Source organism: Lates calcarifer, linkage group LG10 (genome assembly GCF_001640805.2).
Source record: "Lates calcarifer isolate ASB-BC8 linkage group LG10, TLL_Latcal_v3, whole genome shotgun sequence".
In the NCBI taxonomy this organism is placed as follows: Eukaryota; Metazoa; Chordata; class Actinopteri; family Centropomidae; genus Lates; species Lates calcarifer.
This window is the reverse complement of record NC_066842.1, coordinates 22,709,035-22,736,146: the sequence shown is the minus strand read 5'-3', so window position 1 is coordinate 22,736,146 and position 27,112 is coordinate 22,709,035. Positions and strand designations below refer to the sequence as shown.

Sequence of the window (27,112 nt, the reverse complement as noted above, 5' to 3'; positions counted from 1 at the left end):
TATTAATTATTTTATTTAATGGCATCAACAGATGATTTGTGATGGGGAAATATTTTACTGATATAATTGTCTTAATTTTATGTGTCTTCCATTGGAAATTCAACATAAAAAGGGACACTGTTTGCATAAGCATTTGAGGTGCTGTACATTATAACTGTGGTATTGTATGGTTGAGCACTGCTATTCAGCCAGGAATTTTCTCCTGACCCATTAAAATGCTCTATAATCACCAGATAACTGTCTTTTGAACCTCTGTAGTTCTTCCCTAAACCTGTAGAGGGCACTGGGAGACAGGCTGCTGCTACCTGCCAAACATCTCCACTATACAGGAATAACATAAGTTGTGTGAGCTGCTGGAGGGTATGATAAAGTGTTTGTACATGTAATCACACATTGACCCTAAAAGATAATGAGCAGAGAAATAAACTTTATACTTTACAGATGCTTTGTGCAAGATTAAATGAGGAGATGAGGAGATGAGAAAAGGAAAGATATGCAGTGACACAAAAGAGAGAAAAAGAGACAGCACACAGGAGAGAAAAGTCTGTTCAAAGGTAATAAGCAGGCTCCCTCCATCAACAAACCTGTCTTCCCTCTCATGCATTATTTAGTTACCTATAAGCATTGTGCTACCCTGCCTATTACTGATAAAGTTAGAAGGTAACAAAGGACAATGAACCAGTGAAAAATCTGCAGCATAAAACAAACCACTAGCAGCATTTGGATAACTGTAGTGTTACACTTGAAGGCCTCTCCCACCCATGTGTGCTGTTTCTTGACCACAGCTAAGCATTTAAAAGTTTTTGTCCTCCGGGAGCAGAGTGTGAAGTAAGTTTGCCTGAGTGTGTGACTCACCGAGGTGAAGACTTTTTATATGTTAGGAAAGGGGCTGTTAATGTTCCCAAAGACCTTGAATATCCTAAAGGGTTTGTTAAGTTAAAAAAAAAAAAAAAAAAAAAAAAAAAAGGTGTTTGAAAATGGATGGATGACAAAGTTACTGATATTGAAATATCAAATTCAGTGGCACCTATGCTCAAACTCAAACTCTTGCAAAACTTCATGTTAGTCAAAATCAGTGAATTGACCATGATATGTTCTTCTAAAATCATAAACTAAAAAGTGGTGGACTAGCTGACAGACGTGGAAGTACCTTAAGCCATGCCACTAGCTTGGCTAAAACGTAATATTAAAATGTCTTTGAATTTGACGTCTCTATGGACAATGGACAATGTGACTGACATGATTCATATCCAAATGTATTTCTCAAAATACTAATTGTGTGTGTTCATTTATATTACACACATTCAGAACAGACATACAATCACACAGTTTGACAAAAGATAAAGTTGTGGAACAGCTTTTATAATTGAGGCACCAAAACAGTGCTTGGATCAGCATCAGTAAATCAAATAGTCAGTTGCTAAAAGTTCAGTGTCAAAAGAGGTTTTAAACCACTTTAAAAGGTTTAAAAGGTCAGGACGTCCAATTTCAAGTTTCTTAGCATAGCCTGTCCCATGACAGCTGAGTAGAGCTCATTCACTTTAGGGCTTTGACTGAGCGTGACCAACGTTTCCACAATCATTTGAGCCCGAGACACAACAACACTCAAACTGCAAAACCTTTGCCCTGTTCTACTTTCCAGCGTCTTCCAGGCAGGTGGTTTTGGGACATTATTTGCTCTGAAACAGCCTCTCCCCACAGGCACCATTTTATTAAAAGATATATTGTCACTATTCTGTTAGCAGGTCACAAAAAAAGGTGAAATAAATTACTGGAATGGGCTTGGTACAGCTATAAAAGATGTTGCTGCATGCTACTGGACAGTATGTTCAACATTTTGGTTCTAAATGTATTAAAACATTCTCATCATTAGACCTTGATCTAATGATTCTTGCCCAATCAAAAAGTCATTGAATGTATCTACCCACTAAAGTCAATAGTTACAGCCTTGTGTTGATTGTGTTGGGTATTACAAGGTTGTCTAAGTTTTGTCTGCACTCTGCACATTTCCCCTTTCTTCTTTGGAAATCTGCTTTCCTGCTTGCCTCAGCATACACGAACAGAATTTTTGAGGATGTCTTGCTAAAGACAGATTTACCTCAGTACCGTCTCTTTTCATTTTTATGACTGACCTAGCTTTATTCTAAGGGATATTCCCTGTCATGGGAAATTTCTTAAGTCTGTCATTTCATACGTTAAGTATATTAATCTTAGATTTGTTAGATTTGTTTGTTTCTTTGTCATCATGATTTATAGTAGTTTTAGACAGGGAACTCACTAAATGATAAACCACACAACCCTAACCATTCAGGTTATAATGCAATTTCTTGTTAATTAAGATATATTATATATGCAGAGATTTGTTTACAGTACAATATTACAAAATATATCAGTGAGTGTTCAACCATGATTCCTTGTAGTAAAACAATAAAACAAAAAATCTAAGGTGGTGAGGTTTGCTTTTCATAGGCACTGTAGTGTTGTCTTGTCTTGTCTGCCACATAGGATTGTTAGTTTTGTGCTTAATTTTAAAGCTGCCACAGTCAATATTTTGTATTAAAAATGGATAATATTAAAACTTGTATGTGAAAGAGTTAATTATTCTGATGAACCCACAAAGTAAACATCTTCTAATGCTGCCAGTGGCCATGTATAGCCGGTTGTTTCTGCTGCCCTCTATTGACTAAAAAAACAGTTAAGGAAGATCTAACTATTTGTTAAAAGATGTGATATCATTTTTTAAAGTCTGTCTTAAATTATGCATTATGTCAATGTATTCTGCGGAATATTCAAGTCTCAATTCGGTCTCTACCCCTCTTGCACACCCATTATTCCAAACTACAGACTACAGCAAGAGGTGGCAGAAACTATAATACAAAGGTAAAAGAGTTGCAGTGCCAGAACCTTAAAGACTTGCCAAGGGCATATGCATAATTTGACCCTGGACTATGCATACAGCATAATGAGCCCAGGATTTGGAGAAATCCCTCTGGATATTAGACTGTTTCACAGCACCCTGAGGCTCTGAGTGGGAGGCACAGGAGGTTTATATATGTATTACAGGTACAACATTATGCACATTGGGTATGCTGTATAATATTAAGTATCTCACTGAACCAAACCACCTGTGAGTCACAGCAGAGTTTTTTCAGGTTTGGGAAAAATAACAATACACTACTTACAGCTTAACTGTACAGCTTAACTGTAAGCATATACACACACATGACCACAGAAAAAAACAAAAAAGATGGAAGCAGGGAATATTTGAGGTAGTACTTAATAAGGTGAGAAAAACAGTGAGGTCCTGACACTGAAAATGGAAGACATTAAATATTTAAAATAATTGGGGTTGTGGTGCAACAGCAACAGCAGAGCAGTTGTGAAAATTCTGCACAGCAGTGAGACTTACTGAAAGCAGTCTCTCTGAGCGGAGACATTCTTCAGGTACTGCTTCAGAGCCTCACAAAACTCGCCAAGCTTCTTCTGGGAAACCACCATCTCCTGACGAATCAACCACAAGGACTGCAGACAGAGAGAGACAGAGAGGGCAATTTTTTATATCACTGTAAGCCATTGTATCTGGTACAAGCAGACAGACATGAAAACAAACATACATTTCTCACTGACATGTCTCATTTCTCTACACAAAACACATTCAGATACTTCTAATTTCCTTTGCCAGATACTGTACATTGTGGAGAAGATGTAATTACTGTGTCAAGCTTCAAGTCAGCATTAACTTTTTAAATAATTAAGACCACAATCTTTCCCCAACTGTAACTAAGTGCTTAGAGCTGGGACTGGGTCAAAATATCAGTTTGTCCAATACTTTGGTTCATCACCTGTACAGTAGAGCTGCTCCCTTCTCAGTATGTAACAGATACTTTAATGTATGAAGGGTGTGTATATCTCTGCATGCTTGTGTGTATGAGGAAAGCTGAAAAGGGCATTACAATTACAGCCTGGAGGACTATCTGCAATTGAAAAAAGAAAAAAAAGAACTGCCTCTGCATTGGTTTCGATCAGATGAGATGCCTTCGTTACTGTAGCTCACTACAGTGCAATTAAAGATTCATCCACTACGACCTAGATAACTGCAGCAGTGTCTAAAGAAGACTGCATAAAACACATTCACTCACACACACACACACACACACATACACACACACACACACACACACACACACACACACACACACACAGTAGACTACTGGGTTATTATTTCTTAATCTATTATTTATCATTTTCAGAAAAAGGTGTCAGTGTCAGCCTGTCAGGTTTGTCTGTCAAGCTCATTCTGAGCTGACATTCTAGGTCTATGTAGACACACACATACACATACACACACACACACACACCACACACACCACACCACACACACACACACACACACACACACACACACACACACACACACACAGCTGCATACATACAAAAAACACAGACCCAGTGACTCATTATGTGCCCACGTCAATGTGTTCTGTGTCTTGATAAAATCTATCCTCAGACAATCTTGTACTGTTATATATAGCTATGATAAAAAAAATAAATAAAAAAAAATAAATAATAATAATAATAATTATTATATATAATAATAATTATTATTATTATTATTACTACTACTATTTACTTTTTGACTTAGTCTGTGTATCTGCAATATTGTCTTTCTCTTCCCCATCCCCCCACCCCTCTCTCTGTCTAAACCCAACTGGTCGAGGCAGATGGCCGCCCACCTTGAGTCTGGTTCTGCTTGAGGTTTTTGCCTCTTAAAAGGAAGTTTTTCCTTGCCACGGTCACCTAGTGCTGCTCATGGTGGGAACTGTTGGGTTTTCTCTGTAAATTTTATAAGATAAAGAGTACGGTCTAGACTCTATATGTACAGCATGCTCTATATGTACAGTGCCTCGAGATAACTTCTGTTGTGAATTGGCGCTATATAAATAAAATTTGACTTGACTTGACTTGATTTTCCTGCAGTTGACTATTGCTTTTTATAATTTACTGTGTTGATACAACAACTTTCTCTAATCCCATTATGTCTTCTTCGTAATTTATTGTTATTTGCAACATTATTCATAATCCAATGACCTGACTCTTGCAGTGGTGAAAAGTTACTATATATGTATATATTTCCATTTTATGCTACTTTGTACTTGACTGTTGTAGTATAACATGATGAGTTTGTTAAATACAGCCTGACTATGATGCAACAAATACAAGACAACAGGTTCGTTGTAAAATGTCTTGTCAGAGAAGCTGAACACTCAGAATTTCCCTCTTTTTGATGGATGGAAATTTTTGAAAAATACTATGAAGACATTGCACTCTTTCATAGGAACTGCACAATTAACATTTTAGACACTTTGCATTTTTCCTTACATAACAGACAATATAAACAGAAATGAAACTGAGAAATGCAAGATACATAAACCACTAACATCTGTTTTAGTTTGCAGTCTTCCTTTAAGCATATAGCCCTTTGTTCCTCCAACTGTCAAAAGTACTTACTGATCAATTTGACTTGGGCTTGGCTTATTTTCCTTTCCCACCTCAGTGCTGTGCACTTTTTCTGGTTCTGTTTTTACCTCATCTACTTCTTTTTACCTGACACAAACCCTCTTCCAGCTCCTTTGTCCCTGCTCCCTCTCTCCTCCTCCCTTGTCTTCCTCCACCTTGTTCTTCTCTTCCTCTGTCTCAAGCTATTTTGGAAGGTAAACCCTGTGGGTAACCCCTGGAGGCTGCTGTGTTTTTGACACTGTCTGGTTGTGTTTTTAATATTTCGCTCCTTTTCTCTGTAATGCAAAATATTCCCAGCTGTCTTTAAGATACTGGCAGTAACTGTACAGAGGAAGTGTTGTTGCTATTAACAGGACAGATATTAGATATCAGATCATGCAGCTGTTGAGTAACTGGAAATAACTTCATGTTTAACATCCTAATAAGAGAGCTCTATATTTAGCAGATATTAGCTACAGTTCTTGCAGCTTGTACACATGCAGGCTCTAACTATTCAACACATCTGCATCCACTTGTGTGCTAGTGAACCTCTATCGCTTTGATTGTCTGTTTCATTGCCATGTAATGATGTTTATCTCTTGACATCTCTGTTTATCTGCAGCCATTAACTTAAATTGCCGTCATGAGACAACAGCACTACACAGCAACATTAAACTGCATGAATGAACACCCGGCTGTTATGTGTGTATATGTTATTATGATTTATATGTTATTATGGTTTATGAGGCAATGATTGCATGGGTGTGTATGTCTGAAGCACCCATAATAATGATGGAACCTGACAGACTTATAACTGCTGTACAGTCAGTCTACCTTAAAACATGAACACACACACAAAATACACGCACACATCCTACCAACTCAATTAGAAACACTACATTGCCCAGCAGCCTCAGTTAATCTAATCACTACCACTCCATTAACCATCCTGCCTCCCTGACCAAATCACTGTGATTACATCCGCTCCCCTCTGATACTGTGGCCCCTGCAGAGGTGATAAATCAGGAGCCTCTACCTCTGAACCTCTGTTTTCACCACCCTGCTAACCTGTGTCAATGGTCAGCATCAAAACCACATCCACAAATCCATGAAGAAGTGAACAACCCAGTCCCATTCAGAAACCTACATTACCATGTCATGGTATTATCATGGATATATAGACATATCAAGTACAGTTTTAGTTTTATTCATATATATCTGTAATAGGAAATTCTGTGTAGCCACTGGTATTGTAATTCCTCCAGTTCCCAGTTCACTTATGGAGTGTCTCAAGGTTCAGTCTTTGGCCCTCTACTATTCTTTATTTATATGTTACCTTACTGACACAATTCAATTAGGCAAAATACAATCCTCTCTGACAAATTTTAAAACTGGCTTTCTCAAAACTTTCTCCAGTTTAACTCAAATAAATCAAAAGCTATTATCATAGATCCAGACTCTTTGAGCACATTTCTCCCATATTTTTTTTTTTTGATTAAATTGTCTGCTAATGCATATTTTCTGTATGTTTTCTTCTCCCTACACAGTCTAAACACAGTTCTAAAACCTTCTACAGTATTGTGTGTGATACACTGGCAGAATAAAGGCATCTAATTGATGCTTTGCTTTATTTTATTAAATCCACTCAGTAAATATTATTCATTTACAAAACAGGATTGAGACATCATGTTCCTCATTCATTATGCTGCTGCAGCACAATGTTTGCTAATTATTTATCTGTTAAGTGTCAGCCAGTATTTCCCTTTTTTGTTTCTGAACCCGGTGAATGTCCTATTTCCTATGGAATAAACAATGGCATCTTTATTAAAGCTCTATAGGCTATTGTCTACAAGCAAGCTACTTGTTACAAGCAATTCCTGTATAATGTTTCTTTTTCCATAAAAAATAATGGTTATTTCTGTCATTTTTAATATGCATGAAAATCAGCAAGAGCAAAAAATGATGGTGCAGTCATCTCAATCATTGCTCCGAGTGGACTCTGAATGCTCAATGACTCCTCATCTTGTTGAAAGCACAGTAAATTAACAGCCAGCTGGTTTTTTAAACATGTGAATTGGTATTCAAGTGTTCTCTTGCCTTTAAACTGAGATGTTCTCTCCTATGTGCTGATATTAACTAGATGCAAAGAAGCCCTTATGTGTTAAAGTTTAATTATGTAGACAAATTCAGAATATGAATGTTTGATTAGAAGACTCAGCTTCCAATGCACTCTACACCTGTCATTAAAGGAGGACTCCAGCAATTTAGTACTGCACTTCCACAAAGTTAGGGAACTCTATGCCCCCAGTTCAAAACACAGACCTTATATTAAAAACTAAATTATAATTGTTTACATTCCCACAGTCAATTGAAAGCAAGGTCAAAAACCTACCCAGGGATCCTCAGAAATGTAAGAAATTACAGACTTATGATTTTTTTTTTCACAGTTTAATAAGATGTAAAGTAAGGAATTTCCTTAAAGACCTGCTAGATTTGAAATATGCACAGACGTCTGCAGCTCATTGCTTTATTTTATCTAAGAACTGCCTTGAGTTCTCAGTATATATGATATAATGAATTTGGTCTGTCACCCTCTGCTCAGTCTGTGTGAATGTGTGTTGTGTCAGCAAGAATATCCATAATAGTGCTTGTTCGTGCACCTATAAAACCTACAAATTACTGCATACTGTGTGTGTGTGTGTGTGTTTATAGGACACTAGTGACTCTATGAGTTGGTTTGACTGGACGAAGTGGTGGCCCATCACCATGTCGTAAAGATACATGAGCCCTTGTTCATAGGCTTGTATAAATATTATTGATTTCTGTCTGTTGCTGCTTCCTGTCAGCATTCTTTAACACTGCTTCCTCTATCTTAAAAAAAAGAAAGAGTTCAATTTGCTCCCAGTGTAAAACTTTTCACATCATGATTTTGACTTTACACTTTAAACTTTAAAAATCCCAATGCACAATGAACTCACAAACATAAGTGTTAGTTTTGGCCTGGAGTCTCAGGTATAGAATGATCAGACTGTAACATGACACGTATGATTATGATTTTTTTTTCTGTTCTGCCCTGGCAATAATCTGACATACCATTCTGATGAAGAAAAAACACATTTAAGGGAAAAAAACATAATGTATTGGAAAAAAACTGTGTACATTTAAAATGAAATTATACTCCATTTTTAATACTATCCATTCTTCCAGCAACAGGAATTATCTTCAAAAGAAAGAAACAAAAAACAAACAGCTAATGCAACCCCAACATTTCTGACTGCTGCTAGTCCATATTAAAAGCATTCAAATGGTAAAACACATGGTAGCTTTTGCTCTGAGGATATCAGTGTTGTATGGTTAAATGTTAGCATGAACAAAGCTGCCAGTGATGTACCAGGTAAATATGTGGTTTATTTTCACATCACTTAAATCTACCATGAGTGCATTTTATGAGTTTGGATCTTTAAATTTGGACTATTCAAACTCTACACCCAGTGGGACAGTGTGCAAAAAACTTGATTTGCTATAGTGAGGGAGTTACTATAGTGACTCACATAATGACAAATGTGACTGAGCTAGAAGTAGGCTAAGTCAGATGTAAAACATCGACTCTCTGTCTTCTTCTCTCTCTCACTGTCTCCTCACATCTGTGTGCGAACCCCCCCAGTGAGCTGGAGGCTTTGCACTAACAACTGTATAAAATATGCAGAGATCATCACCATCTATCAAGGACACATACAGCATAGTATACTGGACTATACAGTATGTGTCAAGAATGTGTGTGTGCATGCATGTGCATGTGTGTATGTATATATATATATGTGTGTGTGTGTGTGTGTGTGTGTGTGTTTAGTAGGCCACAGTGTGAGATGTTATACCCATCCGGGTATGAAAATGGGAGTAGTAGAAGGATGTGTATGTGTTATAGAGAGGGGGGAACCAGTCTAGCGTTACCATGGGAACTGGGAAATACCAGTTACCCACATGCAGGTCTTCATCTCACACCTCCATTCATTCTCGACTCTTCATCTCCCCACACACTTCCCCATTATGTCTTCCTTCCCCACTTCTCTTCATTGCCCCAGTTCTTGTTTTTGACGTCTCAGGGCTCCACACCATTCAGCCTCCTTTTCAATTCTTTTCCTTACTTTCCTCCCTCCTTCAATCTACCAAAGCCCCTATATTTTCTGTCTTTCTTATTTCCTCCCCTACAAATCTCTTCTCTCCTACTCATTCTTCCTTTTACTTCATCATCACTGTCTCTTCCCTACCCAACCCTACCCCCTTTCCTCTCTCCTACTATCTCTCCCTCTCGCTTTGGGCTCAAGGAATCCCTCATTTATTCAAATCAAACAAGAAGAAACAGTCCCTTCATTAGTTTTGGGATAATTTGCATAGCTGCAATAATAGATGGATGACTACAGTATGGCTTACAGTGTCCTGACCTGCTGACTGCAGAACTGCCAAAAGAAGAATAAATACCTCACAATAAGCAGCAGCAGTTCACTTAGAAAAGTGGTTGTCATCCTTTTTTGGCCTGCAGCACCATATTTTCCCTTGTTTTCAGGCTATTTGACTTGATCGCTGAAAGAACTAATGGATTAAGTGCTTTAAGTAGTGGTTATGTAACAAGAAACTGGTATGAGTTTAGGATTTTTAGGTGGCAGATTTTCATAACATATCACACACATCTGACACATTATGGCCTTATAAAGCTGTTACGGCTAATGCGTTACCATACACATCCAGCAGACATGGAGCAAAGTTAGCACTGATTTAGAGTCGTGTTTTTGACAACTTGATAAATTTGAAGTCCAGTATTCACTCTTTTGTCTCACCAACTACGGAGAAATATCTGTCTCGTTATCTATTTAACTGATTGCAGCTTCCTTAGGTGTTCCTGCTCAGTCAAGACATGTAGTTTAGGTAAATGAAGGTATGAATATGAGTGAATGCTGAAATGTAATCTAAGAGAAAGACATGTTACAAAATGCTAGCTTAATATGGACATATTCTAAAGAAAGGTGATTCACAGTCCTGCCAACAGTTGGACTGACAAATTATATCTAGGGAAATCCATAAACAAAAGTAACAACAAACAAATTAGGTGTAATTGGAAACTCTAATTACACAATTTCACTTTATGGAACCAGACTGTGGCTCTGGTAAGCAGCACCCAAATGTTATCATGTGTATTAAAATTCCATCTCTGAGACTATTGCTGCAATTATAACTAGGCCGACTTGCCTGGTGAAATTAGAGTGAATGGCTGCACTGAACAGTTTTGGGTTTCATAATGCACTGCAGCACTGCAGGCCTGCTCATTCATATTTTGCCTGATAAAACAACAACAAAACTCTTTAGCCACACAGCTATTTATAGGATATTTAGAGGCTTGTATTCCTTACCTGCACAATTCACGTGCATACATAATAAAAACATTCAAAATGCATCCAGAACAGCATCATATTACTGAGAAAAACAACAACAACCAAACTAGAAAACAATCCTTTCAAAGCCTCAAAACATATTTAATATATATATGCATATATAAACCCAATACATACCACACATTAATCGATGGTAATTAATTTTTCTATATTGTATAAGTATTTGAAGTGGGTGCCTGAGGTGCCATCAAGTTGCAATCCTCATAGAGAAGACTGAATTGAAATGGCAGCTGTCACTGATGTCCTGATAATGCAACACTAGCTGAAATATTTCCAAGGACAAATTCTTTTTTATTGCCACCACCTTCACTCAATCTTTTTATCTGTCTCTCGCTGACAAATGCAGCTTTAACACATTCTCTCCAAGGCTGCCTATCTCTCTTTATCCCCGTGATTCTCTCTCTCACACATACTAGCCCCCTGTGAACTCCACTGATGCAACCTACTTGTGTATCTATTCATCAGGGGTCTCAGTGTTGCTGCATACCTCACTCTCTATTTTTCTCAGACCATACTGCCTTGATTGTTCATGTGCAAAACACAATGGGCTGCTATATGTACTGTACTGACCCCCAGGTAGTGGTTGTCATGAGGCATAACAACTAAGAAATGTTTAAATGACTCCATATTTAATATATCCGTTTCTGAATATATCTAGTTATTATCCCAGATGAATTTCTTTCCTGTGCATATGAATTCCTCCCAACATCAGTAAAATCATTCTGCCCCTTGCTTTTCCATCTATGCTGAAAATGATTCCTTTTTATCAGTGTTTACATCTCTTGATGAAGGATGCATCAAGAACTTCTCTGTATGCATCTCAGGGCACTTTCACAATCAGCATGTTTACTGGCAGTGACAATAATATGGTTTGAATTTCAAAAGAAGCAAATACCTGAACTAGGTGTTCATTCTCTTCCTTGAGAGCTGTGGTGCAGTTTGGTAGAAGTGAGAAAGTCCTGAAAACTTGACCTCAGAATATAAGGTTTTCTGGTCTGATGTATCTTAATGAAAAATATTCCTTAACAAACACAGATGAACATTAAATTCATGATGAGGATGACGGGGTACGGGAGGGAGCCATGGCATCAGTCAGTCAGGATAGTAGTGTTGCAAGAATATAATTGGGCATTACTTGTCAACTTATAGGCACACAGCTGTAAATACACTAATGACTGTGACACATGATTGAGAACAGCTGATGCCAGATATAAACGTAACTCCAGAGCTCTGCCTGAACCGAATGCCGTCCTTCACATGCATGCAGAAAACGAAGCACCATCCATGGTTCAGAGCAAAGAAAATAGCCTGTTTTCCATGTCTACATTCTAAAATCAAGTACCTTCCCTGACTTGCATTTTCCTGTTGTGTTTCATAAATTATGTCTTATCAATTATGTTCCAAACATCACCTGCATTCATGTCGACAAACACCAGTGAGCTCTGTCTCTTCCATCCATTTACTTTCTGTCTCTCTGGATCTATATATCTGCCTTGTTGCCCTAACTACCTGTCTCTCTCTTTCTTTTGTCCACTGTACCTCACTTATATTGACATTGTGATTCACGTTCATTGAGCCCTGCATGTGAGTGAAATAATGTTGTGCTGACTCTAAGAGACAATTAAAGGACTGACTGCAACAGAAAGCAAGCAGACATTGTACGTAACATTGTTTGTGTATGTGTGTGTAGAAATGTGTGCTTAAGGGCTCTGATCCTGAGATTTTTTCTTCCTCCTTTGGGTAATTCTCCCATACTGTTATTTGCTTTTGTTCCCCCGACCTTCTGCTTTTACCAAAATATTACATAATCTGCATTACTTCTTATCAGTTCTGGAACAGGGAGCCGACTGTTTGGTTTACTTTGTTCTGATGATTGTTAATAATTAAATATGGATAATAAATGTGTTATTGTTGCAGAGAAAACACAAGTATGGCTTCATTTGGAAAATCAGAATAGATTAACAGGACCTTTTGGTACAGTTAGGTAAGTAGTCATTTGGATAAAAGCCAGCAACAAAATGGTCAATGGAGTCAATTAAGAGAGAGTCAAGCAAATATATGGGGCTGAAGGAGAGAGAGGGACACACACACACACACACACACACACACACACACACACACACACAGGAGCAGATACAGTGTGCAAACTGCCAGTTTTGCAGGCTAAGTGGACTAAACTGTGTTGCAGCAGAGGCAGAAGGAAGGAGAGAAACAAACACACACACACACACACACACACACACACACACACACACACACACACACAGAGAGAGAGAGATGTGTGGGTTGTGGTTGATTAATCCACGTAGGAGCAGTTATTGAATTTACAGAGAAAATCTCCAGCGCCAAGAACACAAACAGCCACCAGGGGATTGGGCCCATTCAGGGAACAAGTGCTACCATTCATACATCAAGACAGGACACTGAAAAGATCTAAGATCTCCATAGGACTCTTCCAAGCAACAGACCTGTCAGACATGACTGACTTTGATGCATCTTGTAAGACCCAGTCACATGCTTCTTTAGTAGTTTTATAGTGTACAGGCAGTGGCAACAAGTACTGAATGAAACATTTACACATATTCCCTTTAATAACGCTCAACTAGTTCCATCAAAAGTGCTACATTTGCATTTTAACATCAGTACACTATTAGCAAACTAATTTGGATAATCTTTATTACTGTAAACAAATAAGACAACTGCTGAAAAGAAGATGATCTCTGGTCTAAACCCGCTCTACGTGATAACTTCTGTCTATATAAATAAAATTGACTTGACTTTGTGCTCTAGTGAGTATTTATGGCAGCTGGATGGTGTATGTTGGAGTCAAAATAAACTACAGTGCCTGTGTTCTTTGTAATGAAGTTACCCAGCGCAACAGTGTAAATCGTTAATATGTTCTTAATAGGTTTTGGATTGATGGGACTCTGTGGCACAGAGGAATGAGATAAATCAGACTGTGGATACACAGACAACATTTGTTTGTAGCATCAATAAATGTTGGTTTTGGTCCTATGAGTTGAAAATAGAAAATGCCCATCCTCATCCTTTAACATACAGCACACATCTACTGGATTGCTTTATGTCAGGAGAATGGTACTCTTTTTTTCAAAACAAATGGAGTTCTAACCTGTCCATACAAAATAATTTGAAGTAGTTTTCTGAGCATGTAGCGTTTTCATACTGTTAAAGTGAAAAAAGTTACAACAAAAAGTTAGTACACAGAAAAAAAACTGCTGAATTTTGAGTGTGCTCTTGATTAACTCTATTATCTGGCAACGCAATGCACAAAGGAAAGAGCTGCTCACAACTGCAAAATATCTATATTATGGACAATGGTGACAAAACAGTATTGTATTTCCGTGAATCCCCTGTGCATGTGTTAGAATTTTTGCATAGGTGTTGGATTCTATCATAAACAATTAAAACTATTACACAGAGGTAGTTAAGTACATTCAAATAATGATTTCATGAAAATGTTCATGTCAATGTCAGTGTTAATTAAAAAACAAACAAAAACACTTGATTTCTTGTATACTGGCTGCAAAATGCACCATGAATAATATAATTTTTTTACATACTGTATGCAATGTAATATTGAACTGTGACACAGCATAGACATAGGGTAAAGAAAAAACACTTCCAGCTTCATTTACCTTCGTTGAACAATGATTTTTAACTAAAATGGGAAAGAAGTTAAATGTTTTTTTGAGTAATGTGGTCTTAATTTTGACAAACACTCTGAGTGTGTGCAATAAAAGCTAGAGCCTCTAAAGATATCGCATTCAGCCCTTTCACACTTTCTTCTTGATCCTGCACAACTTTAACACATCACAAGGATTTTCCACATGGCACAAAAAAAGATTTTTTCCAGACCTCCAATGGGAGGTCGGGGGTCAAACTCTGTCACAGAACCTGAAGCTGGCAGGGATTCATATTGCTCAAGGACACTTCAGCATGGGGGCGATCTTACCAACAAAGTATCCTGCAGCCATACTTGTCTCTGGGCATAGTTCACCATCCTGCTGCCCTCCAACCTCCTTTAACTTTGGATTTAGTTTGAGCTGCAGGTCTGAAACATGAGCACTGTGGTAAATTCTGCTGAATTTCTGACCAATAACTCTTCTCCTCAATATTTCAAGTATAGTATTCCTCCACTGAGGGCTGACCTGTCTCTCGAATGCTTTTTTCATTCTCAATAATTCACTAACTGTGTCATAACTACAGATATAAATGCTGAAAAAGCTTCACTCTCTGCAATATTCACTGTGTTCTTTGATATTAAGACATCAATCTGAATCCAATGAGGAATCCTTTGTCATTTCTTTGTATATTTTCCCTCTATGATTTGATATAACCTTCAAATATCGATAGTGATGCTTTGTTACATTAAAACTCACTGCACACAATAACTGACAGACTTCTGGGTTGAAAAATTCCTGCTGCCTGGTATTCCTTATATGGTTGCCCTTATGTGGCTATTTTCATTAATCATTTCTGTAATAAAACTGCCTTATATTCATAAAAATACCATGAGAATGGCTCAGATATTATCAGACAGAAATTTTTGTGAGTTGAAGTTAGATGAAAGAAGAGTTAAAGCTAACTGAAGCATCATCTGTTGCCTCATGAAAGGAGAGCAGTGGTAACTTTGTGTTTAAACAAGTGTGCAGGGCACAAAGATGTGAATAGAGACACAAACATCTTTACCACTGCAGGTTTCAGACCTCTATATACTGCTACGTAGAACTGCAATTAAGATTAGTGTAAAACCATAAATAAAATAATAAATATAGAATGTTTAAGCATAACTGTTGAACAGGAGAAAAATACATATAGTGACATGAGGCCTGTGCCTTATGTATTTAAACAAATAGTTTTACATTTTATGAAATAATTTTGTGCTTCCTTGCTTTCTTGTCCGTGCAATAAACTAGAACCAACACATATTTAACTTTGGATAAAGAATGGAAGCAGGGGGACATATATCTCACTTAATCCATACACAAACCAAAATGTTGTTAAAAAGGGCAATTACACACTGGATATAATGTCTTAATTAGTGAGATCTAGAAGTATTTTTTCCAATCTTTAAATGCTCCATTAAGCTCTTCCTGTTTTAAAACTTAAGATAGGAACTTTCTGTATTATGGCCTTAAAGGAAGAATTTTGGTAAACATGCTTTTTGACTTACATGCAGAGAGTTAGATGGAAATATTACCACCAATTTCATATTTAAACAACAGATAGATAAGTAAGTAAGTGATGTTTAGATGTGTGTTCTTTTCTTTTTCTTTTCCTCAGAGGCTGTTTCCCTGTCTTCCAGTCTTTACTGTATACTATGTCAGTTGAGCTCAACAGCTGCTAGCTATAACATTCTTTTTAGGCACACATACATATAAAGGATCATCTACGAGAAGGAATAAGTGTATTTACCCAAAATATCAAACTGTTTCTTCAGAGTAGCTGCAGCATTTAAAAAGAATTCTGCATGTTTTATATTTATTTGTTTTTGATACAAGGGTGGGAATAGAATGATTAGGGCAGAAGTGAAACACCCATAAAGTTATCTGATACTGTGCCTGTACAGCACTGTAAAACTACACAATTATCTTTTCCAACTTATTTCTCGGACTCTGTAAATATGACAGAATATAAACAATCTGCATTCAATGGCCTAATTCTTAAATAATTCATTTTATATAACAGCCTGAATGCACTCTGCTGAATGAAACATACAGTTTGAGTAACAAAAGACTTTTATGTATAGCTGACACACATTAGCTATAAGGTGGGACCTATTTCACACTACATCTCCACCTCATCTGAGTCAGCACTGGTGATATTTGCCAATTATAGTTCATTCAAAGAGCAGGCCAGTCCGAGCCCGAGCTGCTGTAGAGTGCGTGACCCATTCATACTGTAACATCCATATTTATAACCCCTTGATTTATTTTTCATAAGAGCCTTCACAGCATCTTCAATGTCCCTCTGTGAATTTCACTTTCTGCTCTCACCTCCTGACAGTCTGTTCCATTTATCTACATCTTATTGGAGCATACATTATGTATTTAAACCATATGCAGAAGCTCTTACTCATCTCGCTCTTTCTCTTACAAAGTATGAATTTGCTTTTCTTTTCTGATCTCATTGTTTCGTCTTTAATTTTCTTCCTTTATCACTTTTGTGTATACCTCGGCCCTCATATATATTTTTAAATGCTGATTTGTCACCTCTCCATTGGTTTTTCACACATTCCTTTCAATAATCTGTTATAGTTTTTTAATTGTTCTGCTAATGAATTTGGAAAGAGGTAAGAATCTCATCTTTTTCTGTTTGGTTGCTGGCAAGAAATCTTTAAGTGTTATAAAAAGTGTGATAGAATATTTGGCTGAGATGTGACACTCCCTCCAAGTGCTGTAGATTTTGGTCCAGATCTCTCTGGGTATGGTTTTCTGGATAGCATTGTTGGCTGGTTAGTTGGTCCATGACTGTAGTTCAGACTGAAATATCTCAGCAACTCTTGCATGAATTACCATGAAATATTGTGCAGACATTCATGGTGCCCAGAGGATGAATCCTTTCACTGTGAAACATCATACATGACTTTAGTGGAATCAACTAATTAACCAATAACTTTTCTCAGTAACTTAAATATTCAAATTTTTTATGCTATTTTCATGCTAGATATGTGTCCCTACCCTCTGTTAACACCCACAGAATCATGTCCTCAACTGGTGCCCCTGTGGCGGAAGGAAATATGCTACAGATAAACTGTTAAAGATCACTGCAAAAATAAATAACTAACCCTTTTATGTTGTGACAATGCTATAGTAGAGGTTTGGTTAGGTTTAGGGAAAGACCACGGTTTAGGTAAAAATAGGTTTGTTAAGGTTAGAGGACCTTTGTTGTCAATAATAAACACATGGTTAGGGTTATAAAACCAGTATGGTCACGGTTACTACAATGCTGACTATCGGTTGGAAAGGAGAAATGAACAGTGGTTTCTTCTGCCACTTCGTAAGATGGAAAACAACTGGTGTAGGTTGGTGGTCTGTACAAAGTGCCTAAATTATGTGTTTATAAATAAACATAGCTGTGCAAAGATACAGTACGCAATGATAAAATAACAGAGGAGGAGAGAATGACAAATTTGTATTGTTGAGCTTTAAAAAAACATCTCAGGCTTTTAAAAACATCCCGTCTTAAAAACAGCTATGCTCCATCCTTATGGCCTTTTCTCTTTCTCATTCCCTTTCCTTACTTCTATTATCTCTCTCTTATTACTGTGTAATCTGCCCTTCCATCCCATTAACCCCCTCACATTTTCTGTTCTTTAGTATTCTCTCTGCTTCTTCTGTTTTTATTGCCTCTCTTCTCCTCTCTGATGTGCCTCCAGAGGATCCAAAGACTGACGAGATATAGTGTATGTGATTGGTTTACCCACTTCAAATGACAGAAATCATTGTCAGCCAGTCACTCACTGCTCGCTCGTGTCCACTACAAGTAAAATACACATGCTAATTCAGATGAACTACTGCAGCTTCAAAGCATCTCTGTATCTCTCATACAGTATATGATCTTATTATAATCTCCCCGTACGGTGATATCACTCACTGAAGCATCTTTGTACAGAGAGGAGGGATGATTGCTTTGACAGAGGACTGACGGAAGACGAGATGAAGGGCAATCATGTTGGAGTCATTCTCCTGGTGAAGAATGGAAGGTCAGGCGGGATAGATTGTGCCGGCTGTGGGAGGCAGGGTGAAATTATGTAAAGGTGGAGAGGAGCATGACCTTGTTAAGAGAAATGTGTTCAGAAGCAGAAGAAGGCTGTACAGAGGAACAAAAGGGTCAAAAGGTGATGACATACTCAGTTGTAGGATAAGAGGGTGAGTTGAAGGGAGCAAAAAGAGAAGGTGAAAGACGGGTAGTAGTGAAAGCCCAGATTTATTAACTCTTTCCACTTGATTTCCTACTGATGTGTGATTTACATACACACTAGCCCAGAAGAGCAGTTTATGTGCAATCAGTGAAGTGTGTCTCTGTTTAAAGGAGGATACAAATAATCGAAGGAAATGTGATGCATTCATTTTGACTGGATTTATTAAGGTGCATGCAATTTACAAGGGTGGGGAGGTTGAGGAAATGTTTTCCAACTCTAAGAGCCAGATGCCGCCTTGTGCTGGTATCATATTTTTTCTGTGGCAAGATAAAGGAGAAATTTAGTCAACCAGAAATCTCAGTAGCAACAGACAAATGCTGAGTGCATCTCATGAAAAAGTGTGCATGGGAGGCTTATGAGAATGGCTGTGCCAGTACTTCAAAAACAAAAAATAGCGTTGAATATTTATATGAGCAGACATGAAGTTGCAGCTTTGTGCTGTTTAAACTTGAACCCAACATTCACTGGGCAGCTAATGCACCATGGAGAGTTACTATTTTTAGTAGGCTGAGACATTTACATTGTGGAAGATGCTATTTTTATACACAATCTTTTCTTTTGACTGATATTGTATAGGTAGCCTTAGAGATTTGGGTCCTATCACTGTGATCTTTGAACTTTGAACCTAGCCTCAAGTGAAGATGAGGAACAGGTCACAGAGGTCAGGTAATCTCATTTCTTTCTGACGCCACACCCCCCAAATTTTTTTCATTTCAAACTTAGTCAAACATAGTCTTCAGAACAAAAGGCTTCACACAACTTAAAAAATATATATTTGCTGTAGTACTTCCCAAGATATGTAAACAGACTTTAATGTGCAAAATCAGTGGAGTTCCCTTATAATTAATAATAAGTAAGGATTTTTTTTCCCCTCCAGAACTTAAAATTTTCTTGTTCCTTGTTCATTAATAAATATTTAATGTTAAAGAGAATTTGAAACCAAGTTTGCAGTTTCAGGGGCTTTAAGCAAAAGAGGAAAAATATCCTGTTGCTGAGGATCAGATGTAACACAAATTAACAGAACAGAAAAACCTTAAGAGACTGTAAAGTATCTAAAGTGCATCCAAGCAGTGAATCACACTGTAAAACTACACTCCACATTGAGCATTTAATATACACATTGATCGGCCACAACATTAAAAACCACTGATCATCTCTTGCAGACCAAGCACACTCCCCGATGGCAGGGGCCTCCCCCAGCAGGACAATGAGCCCCACCACACTGCAAAAACTGCTCAGAAATGGCTTGTGGAACATGACAAAGAGCCCAAGACACTGACCTGGCGTCTGAACTCCCCATATCCCAATCATACTGAGCATCTGTGAGATGTGCCAGAACAAGCCAAGGCCACGGAGGCCCCACCCTGCAACCCACAGGAACCAAAGGATCCAGTGCCAGACACCACAGGACACCCCCAGAGGTCCTGTGCGAAACTCAGACTTGGCAACTATTTTAAAATATGAAGTTACAATGTGTCCAAAATGTTTATGGTATGAGAATCATGTTTGGGTTTTAAAATCTGAACATATTTGATTGCCTTGACTCTTTTTAACATTTAATAAGCTCTGAACTACACACAGAGAGCTGTGAGGAGATGAGACAAAGTTAAGCTACGCTACGATGGGAGCTGTATTCCCACTCCCTGTGAATATACAAATATGAGTACCTGGAGGGAAAAAATTGCCTCTGCTGGATCTTGTTTACTCTGTTTTTGCAAAGCCAACTACCAAACAACCAAATAGACTCTGGAAAGCAAGGTAATTGCTGATAGCTACTTCATTAATTGCCTCAAAGTGTTTTAGGTGGATGTTTTTCTCGTTATTTTCACTGGTTTCTCACTTTAATTTTCACATTTCTTACTTTTGCCTGCTCTTTGTCTTTTTGAGTGCTCCTTCCTGGGTGTTTTAGGCGTGTTTCTTTGAGATGCATTTTAAAGGCAAATCATGACTTGAAACTTCTCCCTCTCAGTGCACGTGGGCAGTCTCTTATAATAACCTTTCTGTGTCTGTGCCCATGACAACTGGATAATTTAATCAGGGCTCTCACTACTTTCTCTCACTACTAATGGGAAGCCGTAAGTGGTTCGGCTGCTGTGGGTAAAAGTGCAGAAGGTGATTATTACATTGGTCTCCCGCAGACAGCAGAACGAGACCTGGTTTGTAACTCCTTGTGGCACAGATCTGGGGTCAGATGTATGAAGTATGCATATTCACAGAATAAATACATAAATAGCCATAGCTGTACATAATGGTTGTGGGAAATTACAACTGTTCTGATGCTATTTGAGAACCTTGTTGATGGGTTTGGCTTCACCCTCCCCGCAACCGTTAAGGCTAAGCAGTACAGATAATGGATGAATGGATGGGTGGGTGGAGGGATGAATGGATGCTCTTTTCATTACCAGGTTTTTGTTGTAGTAATTTTTCATGTGTAAAGAGACCACATGGAATAGATTTTTCAGGATCTATTCGTCACTTGTGGTGTTGATGTACTGTAACTTTATACTGGTGCCAGTGATATCCCTCATCTTGTCTTAAAAGCAAGGACCAGTGAACTACACTCTGCCATCCAAAACACTCCTCCAGCGTATACACACACACACACACACACACACACACACACACACAGTGCTTATGGTGCATATAGCTTTTCATATGAATTACTGATCATATCACAGGGAATATCACACACCCTGAATATGCTGCATGTTTCTAGGACAGCTGATATGTTATTTTCTCTGTGGGTGTTAGATATTGTAAGATAGTGTGAGACTCTATTAATTCTTCTGGAGGACATCCAGTGTCTATAAATTATTCAGGTCTAGACAACAAAACAAAACAAACAAATTTCATGGGAAATAATTGAAAAGATCAGTGCCTGTGGGACACGCAGTGAGACCTGGCTTATTTTTGGACGCTGCTGGTCTTGCAGAGGTGTGGTCCCATGTTAATTACATCACAAAGTCACGTCTCTGCCCTGTTACTCTAAACCCAAAGTACTGCTGCAGTGGTTGATTGTTAAAGCAGAAGTAAGTGATGCTGCACCTGGGGCTGTGTGTTGCAGCGTAATGTACAACGGTTATTCATTTAGTGTGTACTTACCGCGCTGGTGGTGCCATCTGTGTCTGTTAGCCTCTGGTGCAGATCAAACCAGACAGTCTGCAAGGAGAAGCACAACAACAACAACAGCAGCAACATGTCAATCAACAAGACCAACGACAACAACTACTACTACTACTACAACAGCCTGAAGCATACATTAGTCACTCACAATGCGAGGTATTAATGGACACACTGAGAGCAGAAACAGGAGATGGTGTGTTTTTAAGATGAAATGAGGTTCAGCAGGGAATCAGGGTGGAGGTTTTGGAGGGGATGTGGTTGCATGCCAAAACAAGAAGCACAAAATGAAACAGAATAAGTTATATCAGCATGAAAGATCTAAACACTGATCACTGAAGGGCATAAGTCTAACTGAACATCATGATGAAGGAGCTGTTGGTGGTGGTCTTTAATTTCACACAGAAGTAAATAATAGGAGCAATAACAGGAGGCCTCTCATTTCTAGCCAGCACCCATGGATCATGATTTTAGCTATCCAGTGTGAGCTAATGCTAATGCTAAACTTCACTCAGCCTGAAAAGTGTCACAAGTGGACTCAAGAACCCTGTAAAAAACATTGATATATAATGCTAAAAGTCTGAGGCTAAAGCTACATGTAAAGTTAGCCTGGTATAGCCTAGAGTTAGTTATCCCTAGTATTACTGTACAGTATTTTAAATAAAAATTATATATTTAAATATTGTTGTTGTCAATCTTTCGATATAATTGAACTGTAGTCATTTTATATTGTCCTGTGTTTCTTTTATGTCTTGTTTTAGTGCTTTAGCTTTATGTCAGCAGTTTGAATTGCCTTGTTATTGGTGCTATACAAGAACACTGAGGTTAAATGTATGTTTTACTGTTTATATTTTCAAACACAGTGCCTCACTTTTGTGAGGCAAAAATTCTCCAGAAACTGTACCATGTTTGCAGTGGTACCATTTCTGGAAAGAGATGTTGCTGTTGAAGTTTCAGAATGTTTTTTTTTTTTTTCATGCTTTACCATAATCTACTGTGTTGATGAAACTTCAGCAACAGCAAGATTCAGGTTATTTATTTAATTTATCTATATCTATCTAATTAACCAGATACCAGTAGGGAGAAGGTAATACATTTTCATGTCTATCATATTTATTTGTTAATTAATTTTTTTGTACTTCAGGTAAAGCTGAAGTTGGGTAAGGTCAGAGTAAAGGTTTTTGTTTGTTGTTGTTGTTGTTTTTTTTTTTGATTGAATTTATTTCCTGTCTGTGCATGAATAAGCACATCTTTGCACTGAGGTAACAGTATCTACAGTAACTTATGGGCTTGGTACACTTAATACAACACATACTGTTTTCATTATTTCATTATTTTATTATTTATTTCATTCATCATTAGGCCTATGATCTGTTAGCCTTACTAAAGTGATTAAATAAGCTCCATGCTTGCAGTAATGCCACTACTTAAATGCTACAGTGTAAACTCCTTGTTATAATCCACTTTACTTGCCAGAAAAATATACTATTATTCTCCAGAGGAAAATATATATGACATTTTGTTGAAAATAAAAACATACACCAACAACTTTGATGGAGCTGGACTGCTGAGTACGGCTACTTTGATCTGCGATTTCACTGTGAGAATCTCTGTGTAACAACTAACCTGTTTGCTGTGCAGACAAGCATTTAGGTTAATGAGTCTACCTTATGAGCCAAATGCCCAATGACTGCCATAATTTATTGCTGCTGTGCCACATGCATAAATTGCACACTGTTTAATCAACTCACACTCTTGTTGTTGTGGTTTTGGCTTTGGAAAGGATACAATCAAAAAACTAAAATCAAAAGCCCTCCAGGTTCTGTAAGTATAAGCTCTCATTAGGTCCCTGTGCTTTGGGGGATGGGTTTAGCAAACTGTCAACTATCCAATCAATAGTTAAGTGAGTGGGACAAAAACAAAATTACAGTTAGGTTCAGATATGCTCTTCAGACAAGATGATAGTAAAGCCAGGTGTACTGATGTATATATAGTGTATGTGAGTGTGAGTACTTTTTGTGAGAAGGATGAGACATTAGCCCCTTAAACAGAAATCCTGCTATACTGATGTTCAGCAGACCCCTGCGTCATACCAGCTTTGCTTGTTTACACTAAACCAAACAAAAACAGCATAATGGTACCACGCTGGCTTTCCAGAATCAGAGGCAAGACATGTAACACATCAGTGTCTGTCCCGCCATGCTGGCTCTCCATTTTACACAGACATCGATTTGGCTCTGTGATGACCTCCACTGCGGGCTTAAAGGTGGGACAACAATGCCCCTCCATTCCGTGTCCATACCTTTTATACAGCACATAAAGGCAGAATAAAGGCACAACATTCCCGCCTTGAACGGGCTGTGTAAAAGGGGCTATTGATTCATAGTTTTCTCCTCCACTTTCACTGCCTGTGAGTCAGAGTTATATAAACCTGTTCTAATAAATCACAGTGAGCACTGCAGGTTTCTGTCACCAGGGTGACTGAGGAGTAGCTCTGTTGCTACTGTGAATGAATAGTGTCTGCATCGCTGGCAGGGTAACTAAGACTTTTACCAAACACAGCAGGGAAAGTCAAGGTAATGGGGTCTGGCTCAGTGGGCAGGCCACACACACACACGCACACACACACACATACACACACACACACACACACCACACACACACACACACACACACACACACTGGAAACACATTGAGATTTGAATGACTGATATGAGCTTGATGTAGCACAGTCTGGTCACAGCTGGACCGAAATGAAAGGTGATGTGTGTTGTTGGTTGTTCAGCACATAAAAGATTTCAGAGGTGACTAACTGTCTGCTATTTTTTTTTACTGCAAAGTCTACACTGAAATACTTTTTTTTGCTAAATTGAGTTGTTTACCCAATAGACCTGCCGGCTAGAAACAAGGGTGATAACAAGGTGAGACTGAACTACCAGTGATGGACCATAAAATCAAAAAAATAAAAAATAAAAAATGAGCTTGAAGATGAGGAGATGCAAAGTCAAATGATAATTATCTGTGGCTTTGTCACTAAAAGTAACACCTTTCACACTACATGCAAAGTGATCCATTAACAATATAAAGATATGGATTATAGCCTCTTAAAAGTGTACCAAATCCAAGTAATGCTCAATGCAATGTACCTTAACTGTCAGGCACTTAATTTACTGGATTAGCCAAAAACAGACTTTCCCACTGAGCTATTATCTAAACAGTTTCTAGACTGAATCTCAAAGGAATTTACACACTTCATCAGGATATATTTTTATTTATCTACTCTGGTTTTATCCCCCAGATGATTAATATGATTTACTGAAGATTAAGTGTACAGTAATTTATGTGTGTGTGTTTTCACAAAAAATAATTGAATCACTCATTCATAGACCTGGAAACATTTCTGTTGTGTTACATGTGGTTGTTGAAATGTCTTCATTGTGCCTTTTGAACTTACAGTGTATTTTGGTGAAATGTTCTCTCAACCTGTTTGTGTTTTCTTAAATCTGTGTAATTATAGTGGAGACTATTTAAACATACAAAAAACATGATGCAAATTACCATTTCCTTTGGAGTCATGCAGACAATCTGATAAATGTTAGGTCCAATATTCACTCTCCTTATAGATTTATTTTGCTGATGTTCTTTGCAGTATACAAATAGGTTTAACCCTTTCAAGTGTTTTTATTCTTCTTTAGGCATGAAAAAAAAATAAAGCACAATTTTTTCAAGGAGCTTCTCACTTGTCCACTCAGATGGACTGTGTGTGCTTGAGTTTTCAATTGAAGAGCTATGTATTTAACAAACAAATCAATAAAATTATATATTATGTTAAAATGATAAAATAATATGAATTTCTAATAATATTAAACTAATGTGATCACATATTTTATCCTGTAGGCCTTTCTATCATTGCTGTATAAAATATAAAACACACTAACACACTAATTGCTTTCATAATGGAACTAATCTGCATATAATTTTGTTTTTGTTACAAAAAACTGTAAGTTACATTCTAATAACATGAAGCAGTTGACAAAGTCACAGTAATAGTATAAAATGTAGTTGAAATATAGCCAACGATGCATGATGTCCAGTCTAGTGGACGGATGATTAATCAGAATTTCCTCCTACTATAAAATCAGTACTTGGAAATTTTAACAATAGTATTGGATCTTAGATGTTACTTGATGTTACCATTTTTTGCAGGGGTCTCCTTCTATAGAAGAACTGGCAAGATATTCTCAAGCTGCTCAGCATTTCTGGCCATCTGTCTGTCATCTTGGATTTGATAAATTTGTGTCAGAGTTACATTGACTGGCCAATGAGTAATAGTATACGGAACAACATTGTAGCGTCCAGTGCGGTGGCTGATGTGCAATTCTGCCATCAAACCCAAGCATATACAAGAGAACAGCTTTTTAATAGCTGTCCACTGTAGTGACCACTATGCGTGAAAGGCTTAAGATCTGCCATTACAGGACAACATTGTTAAAGTATTCAAACAACATAACGTTCCTTTGCCGAAGAGAGAGAAGAAAGCTATATCATTTCGCTCCCAGTATTCAGCCTCAGTATCACCTATACCAGATGTGCAGCTACAATCAAAGCCTCTCATCCTGAGATTGACTTTTCCTGGGGAGAAACACATTTTCTTGTCAGCAGCACACAGAGAGTAATAAAAAATGATATTTTGCAACCAAAAGAACAAACAAACTCCCACTGGAGCATGGAGGAAGATGGCGGGGGAACCTGAAAGTGAGAGTGAGCAACAGAGGCAACATGAATCTGCCACTCTGTGGAGGGTTTGCAGGTAACAGGATTTCCAGTGTGCTATCACAGAGCAGTTGTGCCAATGCAGGGCACTATTTTCATCTCGCCAGGCACAACATCACTCAGTGTGTAGCTGGCTTATTATTCATTCAGTAAACAAATCATGATTCACTCTGACGCAGTGTGATAATATCATTTCCTCTTCCAGACTCCTGCACAGTCTTAATACTGAGATCTATGCAGGTAATACCAGGCCAAACAGAGAGGCAAAGACAAAGCCACATTCAATAAGCCTCCTCAAAGCCATATTTTGCTTTGATATGATATGATTACT

General features: G+C 37.8%; 1 protein-coding gene across 2 annotated transcripts in view; it reads right to left on the bottom strand.

Annotated features, from left to right (window-relative positions):
• Positions 1–27,112, bottom strand: part of necab2 (N-terminal EF-hand calcium binding protein 2) — a 115,339-nt gene that overhangs the window by 8,572 nt on the left and 79,655 nt on the right. Inside the window, exons 9-10 of one of the 2 annotated variants that reach the window (XM_018703590.2) lie at positions 21,991–22,047; positions 3,410–3,522 (exon numbers count right to left, since the gene is read on the bottom strand). In XM_018703590.2, coding sequence (XP_018559106.1) covers positions 3,410–3,522; positions 21,991–22,047 — 170 coding nt within the window. The remainder of the gene's footprint in view (positions 1–3,409; positions 3,523–21,990; positions 22,048–27,112) is intronic. The other variant, XM_018703591.2, reaches the window with a different exon arrangement.